Raw genomic sequence first — 15,276 nt, forward strand, 5'->3', positions numbered from 1 at the left:
CCCCTTAATTTTTTTTCTGAGATTTGCCACCAGACCAGCTTGTTATATATCACCTGATGATAATGAAGGACAAAAAACCTTGCTAGAGTACTGCTGCTGAACAATTCACATATCTATGCCCAGAATGCAGAAGTACAGCCAAAGTTGACAGGAACACTGATAGCAATTATATATATGCAAAATACAGTGTGTAATGTACATACTATATATGCAAAATGTACCCCACATATGTCTAGTGTTATACACATATGTATAGTACTGATAGCAATTATAAAATGTGTATCATACTAACTATGCACATACTGTATTACATACAAACACAAGCAAACAAGCATATAAAGATGTTCCTTTCTAATTTCTTTACACTTTTGAAGATGGTCTTGGAGAACTTCAGTGCAAATGAATAGATATTGACTGCGAATTCGTTTTAGATTCACAAAATCATTCTGCTGTTTCTCAGAAAGCAGTCAAGGTACAAGGAACCTCTTGAAACATGCATCTCTATAATGAATCTTCTTCTAGAGCACTCAATTACAAAACGTTCACACAGAAACTACCAGTTAATCCAAGTACTCAGCAGGACGGAAGTCTCAAGAAGATGAGAGAGACTGACAGTCTTCAATTCCCTAGAGAATGCATCTGCATATCCAACCTACCCTCATTCTGCAGCAGAGATGAAGATGCATTCTACTAGGAAGCTATTACCCCTATCCACCTGCAACTTATCTCACTTTCTCCTCTAAAATATAAAAAGCTTCTGCTTCATGAAAAAAAGTGTACTGCAAATTGTAGATAAATGTACTTTTCCCCTCTCTATAGACACTCAAGGCTTTTTTTTCCTGTATCTTTGTGAGCAGATGCACACTAACAATAATACGGGCAGAATTTTCTGCTCATGCTGTCTACAAACAGTTTTACAAGGGAAGGTATAGAGCGTAAGTCACTTCTTCAACCTACAACATATTCATGCTACAGCACGTGGAGAGTTAGCAAATATGATTGACAGAACATTAGCAAGATTACTGGAAAAGTCAGTAACCACCAAAACACTGTCTGTGGGATAAGACTGAAGGGAGAAAAAATGCACATCTTCATCTGCACTCAGCCATTGAGTTGAATTTTAATAACTATGAGCATTTAAAAGACTCGTTTGCTGGTTTGACTAGAACAAAACACTGGCATGGTATAGGGAATAGGTCTGGTCAAATAAGAAGACGGGTAATTTATTAGCATATAAATGATAACAAAAGGACATTCTCTACTTAAATCAATTGATTTTTGATACAAATCACAGGCTTAAAACCGTCAATCAACAGGAAGGTTCCAACAAATCATAAGGAATTGTCAGCTTACCATCAACAAGAGAAGGAATAGATCTCTCATTGTCTGAATTTGAGAAAAGGATCAACTCCTTGTTAATGAAGTCATTGTAAGTCAAATGTTTTGTTGCGGTACCATATAAAAATTGCTGAAAAAAAAAGCGCATCATTCATTCAGTACAAAAAGTACATTACATTTACATCTCAGACACCAGATTTATGACTATTATTTAGAACTCACCTCAGGAAGGCCATGCAGCCGACGCTGGCGCCTGTCCTCCATGAAGTTTGTTAACCATTCTTTTCGGTCATCAATCTTCTTCTTACTGAAGGCCTAAAAAGATTCCCAGTACACTAAATTATCAGCATATATATGTTTGTGTAAATATATGTTACTTTAGCCAGAATTTCATGTGTACTGCACTACCTAATCAAGTATTCAATACTGCTTATTTGGACAAGATAATTCACAGTATCACAGTACCACTGAGGTTGGAAGAGAACTCGAGGATCATCGAGTCCAACCTGTCACCACAGACCTCATGACTAGACCATGGCACCAAGTGCCACATCCAATACCCTCTTGAACACCTCCAGGGATGGTGACTCCACCACCTCCCTGGGCAGCCCATTCCAATGATGAATGACTCGCTCGGTGAAGAACTCTCTCCTCACTTCGAGTCTAAACCTCCCCTGGCGCAGCTTGAGGCTGCATCCCCTTGTTCTGGTGCTGGTTGCCTGGGAGAAGAGACCAACCCCTTCCTGTCTACAACCACCTTTCAGGTAGTTGTAGAGGGCAATGAGGTCACCCCTGAGCCTTCTCTTCTCCAGGCTAAACAACCCCAGCTCCCTCAGCCTCTCCTCACAGGGCTGTGCTCAAGGCCTCTCCCCAGCCTCGTTGCCCTTCTCTGGACACGTTCAAGTCTCTCGATGTCCTTCTTAAACTGAGGGGCCCAGAACTGCACACAGTACTCAAGGTGCAGCCTAACCAATGCAGAGTACAGGGCACAATGACCTCCCTGCTCCTGCTGGCCACACTATTCCTAATACAGGCCAGGATGCCATTGGCCCTCTTGGCCACCTGGGCACACTGCTGGCTCATGTTTAGGCGGCTGTCAATCAGCACCCCCAGGTCCCTCTCTGTTTGGCAGCTCTCAGCCACTCTGACCCCAGCCTGTAGCTCTGCATGGGGTTGCTGTGGCCAAAGTGCAACACCTGGCACTTGGACTTGTTAATGCCATCCCATTGGACTCTGCCCATCTGACCAGTTGGTCGAGATCCCTCTGCAGAGCCCTTCTGCCCTCTGACTGACCAATATCTGCTCCTAACTTGGTGTCATCTGCAAACTTGCTGATGACTGACTCAACCCCCTCATCCAGATCATCAATGAAGATGTTAAAGAGGATGGGGCCCAGCACTGATCCCTGGGGGACGCCACTGGTGACTGGCCGCCAGCCGGATGTGGCACCATTCACCACCACTCTCTGGGCTCAGCCTCCAGCCAGTTCCTAACCCAGCACAGAGTGCTGCTGTCCAAGCCACGAGCTGACAGCTTAGCCAGCAGTTTACTGTGGGGGACGGTGTCAAAGGCCTTGCTGAAGTCCAGGTAGACTACATCCACAGGCCTCCCCACATCCACCAGATGGGTCACCTGATCATAGAAGGAGATCAGGTTGGAGAGGCAGGACCTGCCCTTCCTAAACCCATGTTGGCTGGACCTGAGCCCTTGGCCATCCTTCAGGTGCGCAGTGATTGCCACCAGGATAATCTGCTCCATCATTTTCCCTGGCACTGAGGTCACACTGCCAGGCCTGGAGCTTCCAGGTTCCTCCATCTGACCCTTCTTGTGGATGGGGACCACATTGGCCAGCTTCCAGTCATCTGGGACCTCTCCAGTGAGCCAGGACTGGAGGAAAATGATGGAGAGCGGCTTGGCCAGCTCATCTGCCAGCTGTCTCACCACCCTAGGATGGATCCCATCTGGTCCCACGGACTTGTGAGTGTCCAAGTGGCTCAGCAGGTCCCAAACTAATTCCTCGTGGATTTCTATACAGAAAGAGTGATTGCCCATTGGAATGGGCTGCCTGGGGAGGTGGTGGGGTCGCCATCATTGGAGGTTTTCAGGAGGAGACTTGATGGGGTGCTTGGTGCCGTGGGTTAGTTGTTTAGGTGGTGTTGGATTGGTTGATGGGTTGGACACAATGATCTTGAAGGTCTCTTCCAACCTGGTTTGTTCTATGTATTCTGGGCCATTACACTGCTCCCCAACCCCATCACCCAGCTCAGGAGGCCACTCGTCCTGAACTCCTGCCTTGCTGTTAAAAATTGAGGCAAAGAAGGTGTTCAGGACCTCAGCCTTTTCCTCATCTTCAGTCACAGTGCTCCCCTCCAGGTCCAATAAGGAGTGCAAGTTCTTCTTGCCCTCTTTTTAGTGTTAATATAATTGTAAAAATGCTTTTTCTTGTCTTTCACAGAGGTTTTCAGCTTCAGTTCCAACTGGGCCTTTGCCTTTCTAATTTTTTTCCTACATAATCTAACAATTTCCTTAAGCATACCTCAAGAAGCCTTCCCCTCCTTCCAAAGGTGATACAGCCTCTTTTTTTCCCTTAAATCCTCCAGGAGCTGCTTGCTCATCCAGGCCGGTCACCCTCCCCACCGGCATATAACTGATGTTTACCCTTAAGCAGCAATAACTGCACGTGACCTTTCAGACAGTGATGTACAAATGACAGATCTCTCACGGATCATAATTTAATTTACATTACTTTCCCAAGACCCATACAGACCTAGAGAAACATTACTGTTCTTAATTCCTCTCTTCACATCAGAATGGTCCTTTGATGCATACATTTAAAGATTGTGACAGTTTAGGTTGTGCCTTTAGGAAAGGATAGCTGTAAAATTCTCTAGCTGAATGTTTGGGTGTAAAAAGGAAAAAAAAAGGAAGATAATTCTAAATTATCTAAAGATAATTCTAATTTCATTGGTAGATGAATGGGATGTAGTTTTACGATCTTACATTTTGTTCTCAGTATGTCTGTCTTCTGTTTCTTGGCCAGAATGCATGCATGCTGACCCTGGACAGAAACTGATAAGATAAGCAGGTAACCTCTTAACAACTGCTTTGAGCTAACTGGAATTCTCCTAACATCCTTTTTCTATTCGTCTCTTTTCTTCTAATTATCTAGAGGGAAAGGGGAGGGAAAGAGAGGTTTGGGGGGAACCCGAGGTGGGATCCTCTTCCCAAGGAAGATTTGTGTGTTACTTCTTTCCCTGTAAATTCTTGTATAATATTGTAAATACTGTATATTTTTTATATATTCATTGCATCTCATTATTGCTTGTAAAATAGAGCTTTCATTCGCTTCTCCGGCTGAGTTCAGCTGCGCTTTTTGTTGGTGCATGTGGGCTAAATCATCACACTACAACAAAGATGTTGGGGTCTTTCCCCAAATAGTTTTAAGGTTCAGTTCATCACTTAGACTAAATTGTAGCCAGCTGTAATCAAGAAAATTAACTGAAGATCCTAGAAAAAAATACTCCACTCTTCTTGTCATCCTTATGCTCTGTTTGCTCTGTCAGCAAGACACAATCCTTTAGTAGGGAAAGCTCAACTAGATAAACTTCAGAAGTCCCTTAACCCCTACCATTCTGTGACTCTGTATCACATAAATGCACATTTGTACATTCTTACCAGTGTAATGGCAGCATCATCTTCAGGACCAGCATACCGAAATAAGATCCGATGCCTTTCCATGTCAGCAAAATATTCTTTTGCTTCTTTAGCAGTACTGGTACCCAAACCTGTGCAATTCAAATAAATAGTTCCTTCATATTCAGAATTTAAGTTTTACTATTTTACCCATTTTACTTTACTAGGAATATTATAAAATAATTCCCAAAGATACTATCATGAATACAGCTACAAATAAAAACTCATAGCACCCATTTATTACGTATTTTTAGATCCATGAAGTTCACTGATTTGTTTTACACAAACCTTTGTAGTATTTTATCTTCCATGCTTTATGATTCTCCATATGTTTCTTCCACTCATCAAATTCAGGAATACTATAGAATGAAAGTTCTTGCTTATTTTTGCTTGCCTTAAAAAAAAAACAAAACAAACAAACCAGAAAACAAATCAACTTTTCTGTTGCAGTGAGTAATAAACAAGATCTCACTAATAGAACCCAAGAACCCATACCTTTACAATAGGAGTAATGAATTCCTCAAGAAAACCATGTTTCAACAATGATGGCCAATTGTGATGAATGAAGTTGATCAACAAGCCTTTTATGTGAGATCCATCCTGATCCTAAATCAAAACAGGAAAACATGGGTCTGGAATGTCAGATTCTCAAAATAAACCCATAACCCCCACTAAATGGCCTAGCTATGTGAAAATAATGTCTGTTGACAGAAAACATAGAAAGAAACAGCTTTCATTCAGATTCCAAACTGGACCTGGGACTCAAATAGCCACTTCTGAATGGTAGTATCCCCAACAGTGCTAATAACAAGCTGTTCCAAGCCAAGTGCATAGCTGCAGCTCAGACTTTCCTTTGCCTGAGACATGTTTTCTCTAAAAGCTAAGCAGCTCTCTGTCGTAGTTTGGGCTGGGTGCCCTCTGCTACAGGGGTATTTCCTGTGTCCAGCAGTCCATCCCAGTGGGTGGACTCAGGAAATTAGGTATTTCTACCATAATCCCTTGCACCACTATAAATTTTGCGGTGGGGTCTGGCACTTCCTCTTTCCTTCCCTCTCCGAGACTTGGTAACTGGGGGAGAGATCTCCTGGCCATGGGCCTGATTGGGCCCAAGGCCACAGGGGGATGGGCAGTCTCAGGCCTGGCCAGCTGAGACTAGCCCAGCAGAGGGAGGGGGAAGAAGGAGCCCTGGGGGTTTTGGATGCACCCTCAGGTGGGGTTTGGAGTCTTTCTGGGTTTACTTTGGTTCCTTTCTTGTCACCATGTTTCCTTTTGTGCACACTCACTGTTCTCTATTTAAACTCTCCACTACTTTTGCAATCCGTTTGTCTGAGTCGTTATTTCTGCCTGTGGTGGGGAGGGGATCTGCCCTAACCCATTACACTCTCCCACATGCCATGGAGCCATATCTCTGTGGAATAAAACCAAGTCTGGACAGTAGTTCTCATTGGTGTTACAATGCTTGATAGTTCAGCCCCTCTGGGAAAAAATAATTAAGCTGTGAGGTGGAATGAGAACTGGTTTAAGGGAAGAAGTCAGAGAGCTGTGGTCAATGGGACAGAGTCTAGTTGGAGGCCTGTATCTAGTGGAGGCCCTCAGGGGTCAGTACTGGGACCAGTGCTATTTGATATATTCACCAACAACATGGATGAAGGCACCGAGTCCACTGTCAGTGAGTTTGCTGATGGCACCTGTGACCGTAGCCATGGTTTCTGGGGGGGAGAACTGAACTTTCTCTCACCACCACAGCACCAAACTGGGAGGAGTGGCTGATGCAGGAGGGCTGTGTTGCCATTCATCAGGACTTGGACAGGCTGAGAGTTGGGCAGGGAGAAATTTAATGAAGTTCAACAAGGGCAAGTATAGTGTCTTGCATCTTAGAAAGAACAACCTCATGTATCAGCATAGGTTGGAGAGCAGTGAAGGTAAAAAGGACCTGGGGGTCCTGGTGGATGGAAGGTTGATGGTTGACTATGAGCCAGCAATGTGCTCTTATGGCCAAGAAGGCTAATGGTACCCTGGATTGTACTAGGGGTGTGGTCAGTAGGTCAAGAGAGGTTCTCCTTCCTCTCTACTCTGCCCTGGTGAGGCCACATCTGGAATATTGTGTTCAGTTCTGGGCCCCTCAGTTCAGGAAGGACCTCACGGAACTGCCTGAAAGAGACCAGTGCAGAGTTTCAGTTTCTTGTTTTTATTATTACTTTGGTGTCTCTGCTACCATGCACCAAAGTTCAGTTGTTCATCTGGAGTAACCAAACCAACACATAGATAAATTATTTCCATAAATTAACCTCATACATTAGGGATTACCTCTGAATACCTCCATATTGTCATAACACAGAGGCACATCATAAGGAACAAAAATAGAGCCTATCAGATTGCAGCAAAACACAGTTAAAGAGGTTCTGTAAAGTAAAACTTGTGAATTGCAGACTAACCTGATCTGTCATGATCATAATTTTTCCGTATCTCAAGCTTTTCAAAGATTCTGGATCTTCATAGCTTTTCTTGTACTGTAGTCCAACTATTTTGATGATGTTATTTATTTCTGCGTTTTCCATAATCTGTATAAAAAATATCTTCGCAGTCAGTGTAAAAAGCAGAAATTTGGAAACACCCCAATCCTTTTCAGCTGGACTTTACAGTTACTTTTTTAAAGCACTCCTACCTTAACCTCAAACTCTTTTTATTCCTAGTCTCCTTGCAAGCTTCACACTTGTATATATTTTTTCTGAACATGCACATTCCCAAGACTTCCCTTTCTCCTCTACAGTCACTGTGGGTCCAGAAGGCAGGAGAAAAGTGCACATCATCTAACAAGGCTGCCTTCTCTTTCCACTATTTCTATCGGCATCAGCAACACGACTTATTATGGACAAAGCATGGAGTGCAACGGAATTAATGTGCTGGGCTAATGCTGCTGATGCTGCCTCCCACTGAAAGTCAAGGAAACCACATGGTAGTGGAGAGAGTATAAAGTTTAGGGGTTCTTAGCTATTCATGAATAATGTTAATATGAGTCACAGCAGAATTTCCATGCACATGTGAAGAAATGTACTTTAGCATTCCAGTACTGTACTACTACACTTAATATTTCCAGGTTATCTCAAGCTTTAAAGTAACTGGTAATTTACAAAATCACAGACATAATATTTTTATTTTAAAAATATATTAAAACATGAAGGTGTAACTGTAGAAATCAGAAATAAACAGGAAAGATCCATTTGCCAGCTAAAAAGAGATGACAGGACTACCTACCTGTTTGTGAGAAGCTTCCCGAACATTGAGAATTTTACCCCTGAGTGGGAATACTCCATACCTGTCTCTACCAATAACACCTAAGCCGGAGACAGCTAAAGATTTGGCAGAGTCTCCCTCTGTTAATATTAATGTGCAGTCCAAGGAATGTTTGCCACCTGTAGTCCAAGAAGAAGCAGAAGTGAGGAAAAAAACACCAAATCCCCTTCCCCCCCAAAAAAACAACAGAAAGCATAGCTTTTAAACTCAAATAACAGAAACACTATTTAATCCATCATGAATATTCTCTCTACTCTATGTCAAGTGATTTAAATAGGCTGAATTTCTATTCTTAGGGATGGCCCTCCCTATCACAAAGTATACAACAGGAATAAGTATCCTTGCCCTTAACAATGCACTGTGGATTGCTATGGACAAGGAACAAAACACGGAATGAGATGCAACAGTAGCACATCTTATGTAACGGTCCCCATGTCATATTGCTTCTGTACCTTTACCATTTCATTCTTGTAGCTGCAAATGTCTTACACGCATAGATTATGCTTCCTCTTTATCAGTCTTCCATGCTTTTACCTACTTAACTCATCCATCTACTTCATTGCAATTTCTCAGCATTTGCTAATCTAAGAATGTATTAAAAATTAACTAATGTAAACACAGTTTGCCCCACATCCCAGAGAGAAACCTAACAGCATTTAAAGTCTGATGAAAAATTCTCTTGAACCATTCCCTCAGGTCTGCACACTACATGATCTACTTCATAGAGCTTGTGACCCTAGAAATATTCCAATCTTTTTATACCAGAAATGTCCGGAAGACTGGTCAACTCCAAAACAGAATATTTGCAACACTACTTAGCTGGAAAACACAAATAAAACTACACACATTTAACTATCAAACTACCGCACCACTTGTGTTCAGCATTGTTAATTCTCTGTTATAGAGAGGACAGCATTCCTGTAATAAAGAAAGTTTAGAAAGCTAGAAACATTTCTATTTAACAGCATACATAAAGATGAGAAAGTCAGGTTTTAAATTATGATATCTGAGGAAAAGAAAAGAAATATATGAAGTCTTAAAGACATTAAAAATAAGCACTCTTACCAGCATCATTAGCATCATCCAGTTTCGGAATGCCCTTGATTTTACTGTGTTTCACTGATGAACATTTTTTGTTCAGCTGAGTTTGTGCCTTAAATTTAACCCAATTCAAAATACTCTCTATGATACCACAGTTAGAGGCCTACAAGGAACAGATCAGAATTGTGGATGAGAAATGTAAAGCTTCACACAGCAGATTGTTGTCTTTCAATTTTAAGTTACTGATGCAGTGCTGTTTCTTGAATCCTTCTAAGTTTTAATGACTAGGACATATCAGAAGTCAAAGAATTAACACATACCTTACTGTCTAGCATTTTATGCACACAAAAGAGAAACTAAACACGCAAACGGCTTCTTTCCCACACCTTTATCATTGGTGGAAAGAAGAAAAGAGGACTAAGACCTACTGAATGGTTGTCTTATGTTATGTGGTTGATGTGCTGAGATATTTTAGGTACTAAGCACCTGTTTCCTAGGCTTTGACACCAAAAAGTAACCCTATGGAATATATATGACCATTTAAAGTTTCTTTGGTAATGACTAAAAACAGCTGAAAGACAGCCAAAAGCATCTAAGACTCTCATCAGCCACTTTTTCAAGTGATAACATTTCAAGAGAAACATCTGAAGCAAAAATCATATATAGCATATTTTCTAAACTAAAATTGCTTTTAGGTTTGTTTGCACATCATAAGGAAACACAGGTGGAGCTCTGGCTCCTCTTTATCCCCCATAATGCAGCACTCATTAGGTAGAGATTTTGCTGCACATTTAACAGCTATGGAGATGAGTGTTCAGAAGATCAGAAACACTAGAAATCAAACCTACTGGTAGAAATACAGCATATATAGTAACATCTGAAGAATGAATACAAGATTGTGCTGTGTTGTGGAATTTCCATTTATACCACTGGCAATAAATAGGACTCAGTAAAATGAGTTCTGGCTAACAGGATTCTACTTTTCTTTCTGTGTATAAAAATGTGGTAGAGGAAAAAAACTCCTCCATGTATTTCTAGTAACATGCTCAATTAGAGTAGCAATTCTTAGCTCATCTACAGGCAAAATCTCTAAGTGTGTTGCCTGACAATAATGATCACTCTGAATACTACAGTCACAATTTTGTGTTTCCTTGATTACTGGAAGAATATGCGGCATGTTCCTTCCCTCTTTTCACTGTGGTGGAAGAGAGTAAGACTGAAATCAAAGAATAAGGCAGACAATATTCTCAACTTACAAAAAACATTTTAATGCAAGAAATTAGTCAAGACCTATCTTTAGCTTTTCAGAATCAAACACATTTCATTGATAGAAATATCAGAATATCCAAGAAATCAGCTACTCAGGTGAAACTTGCTTTTAAATTCAGGGTAACAGACAAAACAGTCATTACTGCCATTATTAATGCCAGAGAAAGTTCCTCCATATGGTTTTCATAGCATGCTAATGTCACCACAGTGCCATAATGCACTAATTAATCAACATATATATACTTGATACAGCATGTCAATCCCTGCTTCACAGAAAAAAAGAAAGAAAAAAAAAAGCTTTACTTACTGCTTTAAAAAACTTCTCAGATAGCTGGCACTTGGACCCAAAACTTTTAGGCTGCAATGTCATGTTTTCCTTTGTCTGGGAGTCAAATGATGGGTTTTCAATCAAGCAATTAACAAAAACCCATATATGATTCTTCACCTGTTGAAAATATAGAAAATAATTTATTCAACAAAACTACCACACTCAACTTTTTCAGAATCTTTTAAAAATTAAATTACTTGCCTGAAATGGTTTCACTGAAACTCCAGCTTTATTCTTCTTTTTCACCACTTCTATCAGTTTGCCCACAACCTGATCCACCACATAATCAACATGCCTACCACCCTTAATGAAAGAAAAAAAATCATCAAACAACAAAACAACCCATTTAATTTCCTAATAGTTTTTATCCATATCAACTAAAGTCCTGTAGTTGCACATATATTTGGAAATCTATGCACATGAAGCTGCTGCGTAACAAGGGAAAATCTGTTTTAAAGTTTCCCTTTCATGATATTCAGTCTTCATACAAGTGAGGATGATATATTTTACATGGAACTAAAGAAGCAGGAGACCTTTCATTCACTGTACAGTGGCGGACTTCAAATGTAGCTGCTTACAGCTCTTAACAGGATACAAAGCCTCAAGAGTATGGTAGATCTATAAATCACTCTGTAGCACTGGGTTGGCACCTGCAACACCACCCAGCTGTCAAGAGGTATCTTTTTGTCAGGCACATAAATAACCTTGGACTGAAAATGTCAACAATTTGTTCATCAAACCAAGATTTCCAAATTTAATTCACAAAAAAATGTCCAAGACCTCACCCTTAGATATACAGCATCCATGCCTACTCCTTCACAAAAGCCATCTCATTTTTTCCCAGCTGTATTTACACAGCTATCTGAATTAATGCTACGTGCATTCTTTGGTATTTCAAGTTAAGCCATTACTGCAAGAAAACTTTTGTCAGAGGCAATATATTCATCTCACAGCTACAATGTTCTTAAACTTGGGAAGTAAAATCAAGAAAGTTCCCTTTTTAAAGCCATATATAACTCTTGCTTTCCAAAACATCAGGATGATAGAAACAGAGAATTTCCATATTTAAAAAGTGGTTTTACTGTTGATGAAATTCAGTCTAAATTGGAAGCACTAAGTATTTGAATACCTTCAGCAGGTGCCCCAAAGCTTCTATCACTTTCTCTAAATACAATTGTCTTTGGACTTTAAATCGGCAACCAAAAAACCCATTTGATGGGTATGAGGAAATGGGTTAGATAAGAGGTAAGAAACAGCAATCAACAAAACCAAGAAAAAACAGCAGCCAAAAAACACAGAGGAAAAGAAAGAACAATTCCACATTTCAAGGAAAAGTATCATAGTATCAGTCAGTATACATCAAAAAAGACTGAAAAAGATGCGATATGGTTGAACTGATGTGAGATAATAGCCATGCACTCAACTTCATGTAGAAATCAGAGATGAACATTTTTTAAACATTAAAAAAAAAAAAAAAAAAAAAAGAGGAAGTAAAGAAATAGCTTAGGATAGTAAGTATTGTTATTCATAACCAAGCCAGTATTTGCACTTCAAAGAAACCACCTGTGGTTTTTGTCACCCAATAAACAGCAACACAAACCACTAGTGTGTTCCAGAAGCATCATAGACAAAAGTGGTCTTCTTCCCCAGCATTTTTCCTTAAAAAAACTAAACCCAAAGCAATAAAATGCCCAAAGTCCCAAGTTCACCACATTTAAAACACAACACATTTAAAACTCTTTCACATGTGGATGAAAGAGTTTTAGCATAGGGAGAGTTCAAGTTGAAATACTGACATCCTGACACATTAAATTTAGAAAAAAAAAATCCATCTCCAACCCGTAAAGATAAGCTGCTAGAGGAAAACATCAAGTTACACTTCAAAAACATTCCACATTTGAATGACAATTTTAAAACTGATGACTTTTACTCATCACATTACTGTAAACTTATGGGAATACCTCAATATATTTTTGTATTTACAACTTTAGCAATTTTAGTATTTTTTTCTTACATTCTTAGTACTTCAAATATTTTCCTAAAACTAACATTTGACATAGTAAAAATAGCTACTTACCAGTAATGTTTGTTCTTATAAGATATTATTTATTATAACAGTTCCCCATCCTGTGTCCATTCTCAGTGTGTAACTCAGTGTGAGGGATGTTCAGAGCTCAAAGTTGGGAACCTTTCAACCATCTCACCAGTAGGTGGCACATCTACCCACTACAGAAGCATAACAGCCTCTAACTGCCCCGACGGTCAGTACATTGCAATACAAGACACAAAAAGAAAAACACCCTCCAAATTTAGAGGGCTGTCAGTAATTATTATGAGGAAGAGCACTAAAACTGCACAACCTTCTTTTTCCAGAATGCAACTATTAACCCCAGTCTTGCAAATCTCAGGACACAAGGACATCTAGTGAAATGGTAACTAAAATCACAAAAATTAAGCTTAAGACTGGCTCTTATGTTCATTGCGCTCAAATATCCATCAATAGCCAACAGCCTCAATTAATTCTGAGGTAAGTCATATTTAAATTCTATTGACAGATAAATGGCTCATACAGCAAACAAACTCAGAAGCTAATAATGGAAGTTTTCATTTAATTAGCTATACAAACAAAACCCTATTTTCTTTAGCATTTGTTTTCTGTTATATTTACTTTATTAGAATAAATCTGAATGGTCCTGAATCTCTTGCTGTACACAAGCAAACTTTTACAGATTGAGATGCTCCCTCCACCCAAGTATTATCTGGCACTGCATCAGTATTAGCTGACGATTTCTGCTGCAGTCATCAGCAGTGTTACAGTTGGCAGTGTCATCCTATTAAAAATATTTTTAGATTACTATGCTAGTAAGTGAAGTTTCTACTACAATTTCTACTACAGCTACCGCTTGAAATTCAGAACTTGGGAAGACTGTGTTTAATCACTTTATATACAAAGTCTTACTAAAGGTTATCTGCATGACCCTAACAGCTACACTCTTTCAAATGCTGCCTCAGAGCCTGAACAAACTAAGGGAACTCTGCCTCAACATACTACCTGGTGTTCTATACACCCCTCTAAAACACCCCACCCTGTCAACTTTTAAAAAACCACCAAAAACAAAACCAAAACTTGCTTGGAATTTGAAGCAATTTTTTAAAAAGGTGGATGTTACGACTGGGTGAAATTTATCCAGGAACAGAAATGAAAAGCTTTCAGCAAACAGTGATAAATAACCAAAAAACAGCTGAAATGAGCTCCTCACCTGTTAGCAGATAAGGGGACAGGCAGCTGACGCAGTTAGTTACTAGCCATTATGTCTCATCAGTGGGTAGTTGCACATCAATTGCTGGTGAGGTGGTTCACCGGCCCCATTCCACATCCAGTCACACACATAAGGCATGGATCGGGAGAGTGGGAAAAACTAGAAATTACAACACTTACCTTTGAAGAATACACAGTACTTTTCTATGAATTTTCTTAAAGAATATATGATAACAATGTATGTGTAACTGCATGATGGGTGAAAACTGATCCAAAAGAGGCAAATTCAAAATCTTTTGAGCAAATGTATGCAATATATTAAGCTTAGAAGTCAATAGGTATTTAATTTTTTCAAATCCATTCTATTAACCTGATAGGAAGCATTACTAAGTTTCTCTACATTGGTAGCTTATTTGTAAAAGTAGTATATACATCTTTAAGGTCACACTACTTTCTTTATGTTGCATAAAGAGGCCTGAATTCAAACTAAGTTTTAACCTTTCATGTTTGTTATCCCACATTTTAACAAGCATCAGATAAGTAAATATTTTACAATGAAATAAACTGTTCCCCTTACCACTGAACACTGGCTCAGCTACACTGAAAATTACAGTAGAAGTTGTTACGTAGTAAAAATTCTATACCGCCAAAACACAGGCTACACATCAACTACCAGCGAGATTAACACTGATAATTGTTTGACTGTTCTGTTGTTAGATCACTCACATGGAGTGATTTTTGAAGACCATAAATGGCAAAGACTTCTTTCACCACAACAGATCACAGATCCCTAAACCCGGGCCAACTCAAACAGGCATCAATGAGAGTTATACCTTGGTGATGGACCACTCCAGCAATTTGAGAAGGATTGTGCTTTAGTATGTTGAGTATATTGCTGCATTTTCATAACTGAAGAATTGCTATGACATAATTTCTCTACTACTGTAGTTGTTAATGAGTATAAGAAACACCTAGATCCTCTTACATAGAAACACAAACTAAAAAAAAAAAAAGTAATAAAAATCTCAACACTTCAGGCCAGTTTTATACATCA

At 39.6% G+C, this 15,276-nt stretch overlaps 1 protein-coding gene across 2 annotated transcripts in view; it reads right to left on the bottom strand.

Annotated features, from left to right (window-relative positions):
- The window catches only part of TOP2B (DNA topoisomerase II beta), a 63,036-nt gene that overhangs the window by 18,940 nt on the left and 28,820 nt on the right, over nucleotides 1-15,276 (bottom strand). For both annotated transcript variants that reach the window (XM_054161249.1, XM_009905443.2), the window contains exons 9-18: nucleotides 11,165-11,266; nucleotides 10,943-11,080; nucleotides 9,391-9,529; nucleotides 8,287-8,444; nucleotides 7,467-7,592; nucleotides 5,527-5,637; nucleotides 5,320-5,425; nucleotides 5,014-5,123; nucleotides 1,561-1,653; nucleotides 1,354-1,468 (exon numbers count right to left, since the gene is read on the bottom strand). In XM_054161249.1, coding sequence (XP_054017224.1) covers nucleotides 1,354-1,468; nucleotides 1,561-1,653; nucleotides 5,014-5,123; nucleotides 5,320-5,425; nucleotides 5,527-5,637; nucleotides 7,467-7,592; nucleotides 8,287-8,444; nucleotides 9,391-9,529; nucleotides 10,943-11,080; nucleotides 11,165-11,266 — 1,198 coding nt within the window. The remainder of the gene's footprint in view (nucleotides 1-1,353; nucleotides 1,469-1,560; nucleotides 1,654-5,013; nucleotides 5,124-5,319; nucleotides 5,426-5,526; nucleotides 5,638-7,466; nucleotides 7,593-8,286; nucleotides 8,445-9,390; nucleotides 9,530-10,942; nucleotides 11,081-11,164; nucleotides 11,267-15,276) is intronic.

Source organism: Dryobates pubescens, chromosome 4 (assembly GCF_014839835.1).
Source record: "Dryobates pubescens isolate bDryPub1 chromosome 4, bDryPub1.pri, whole genome shotgun sequence".
Lineage (NCBI taxonomy): Eukaryota > Metazoa > Chordata > Aves > Piciformes > Picidae > Dryobates > Dryobates pubescens.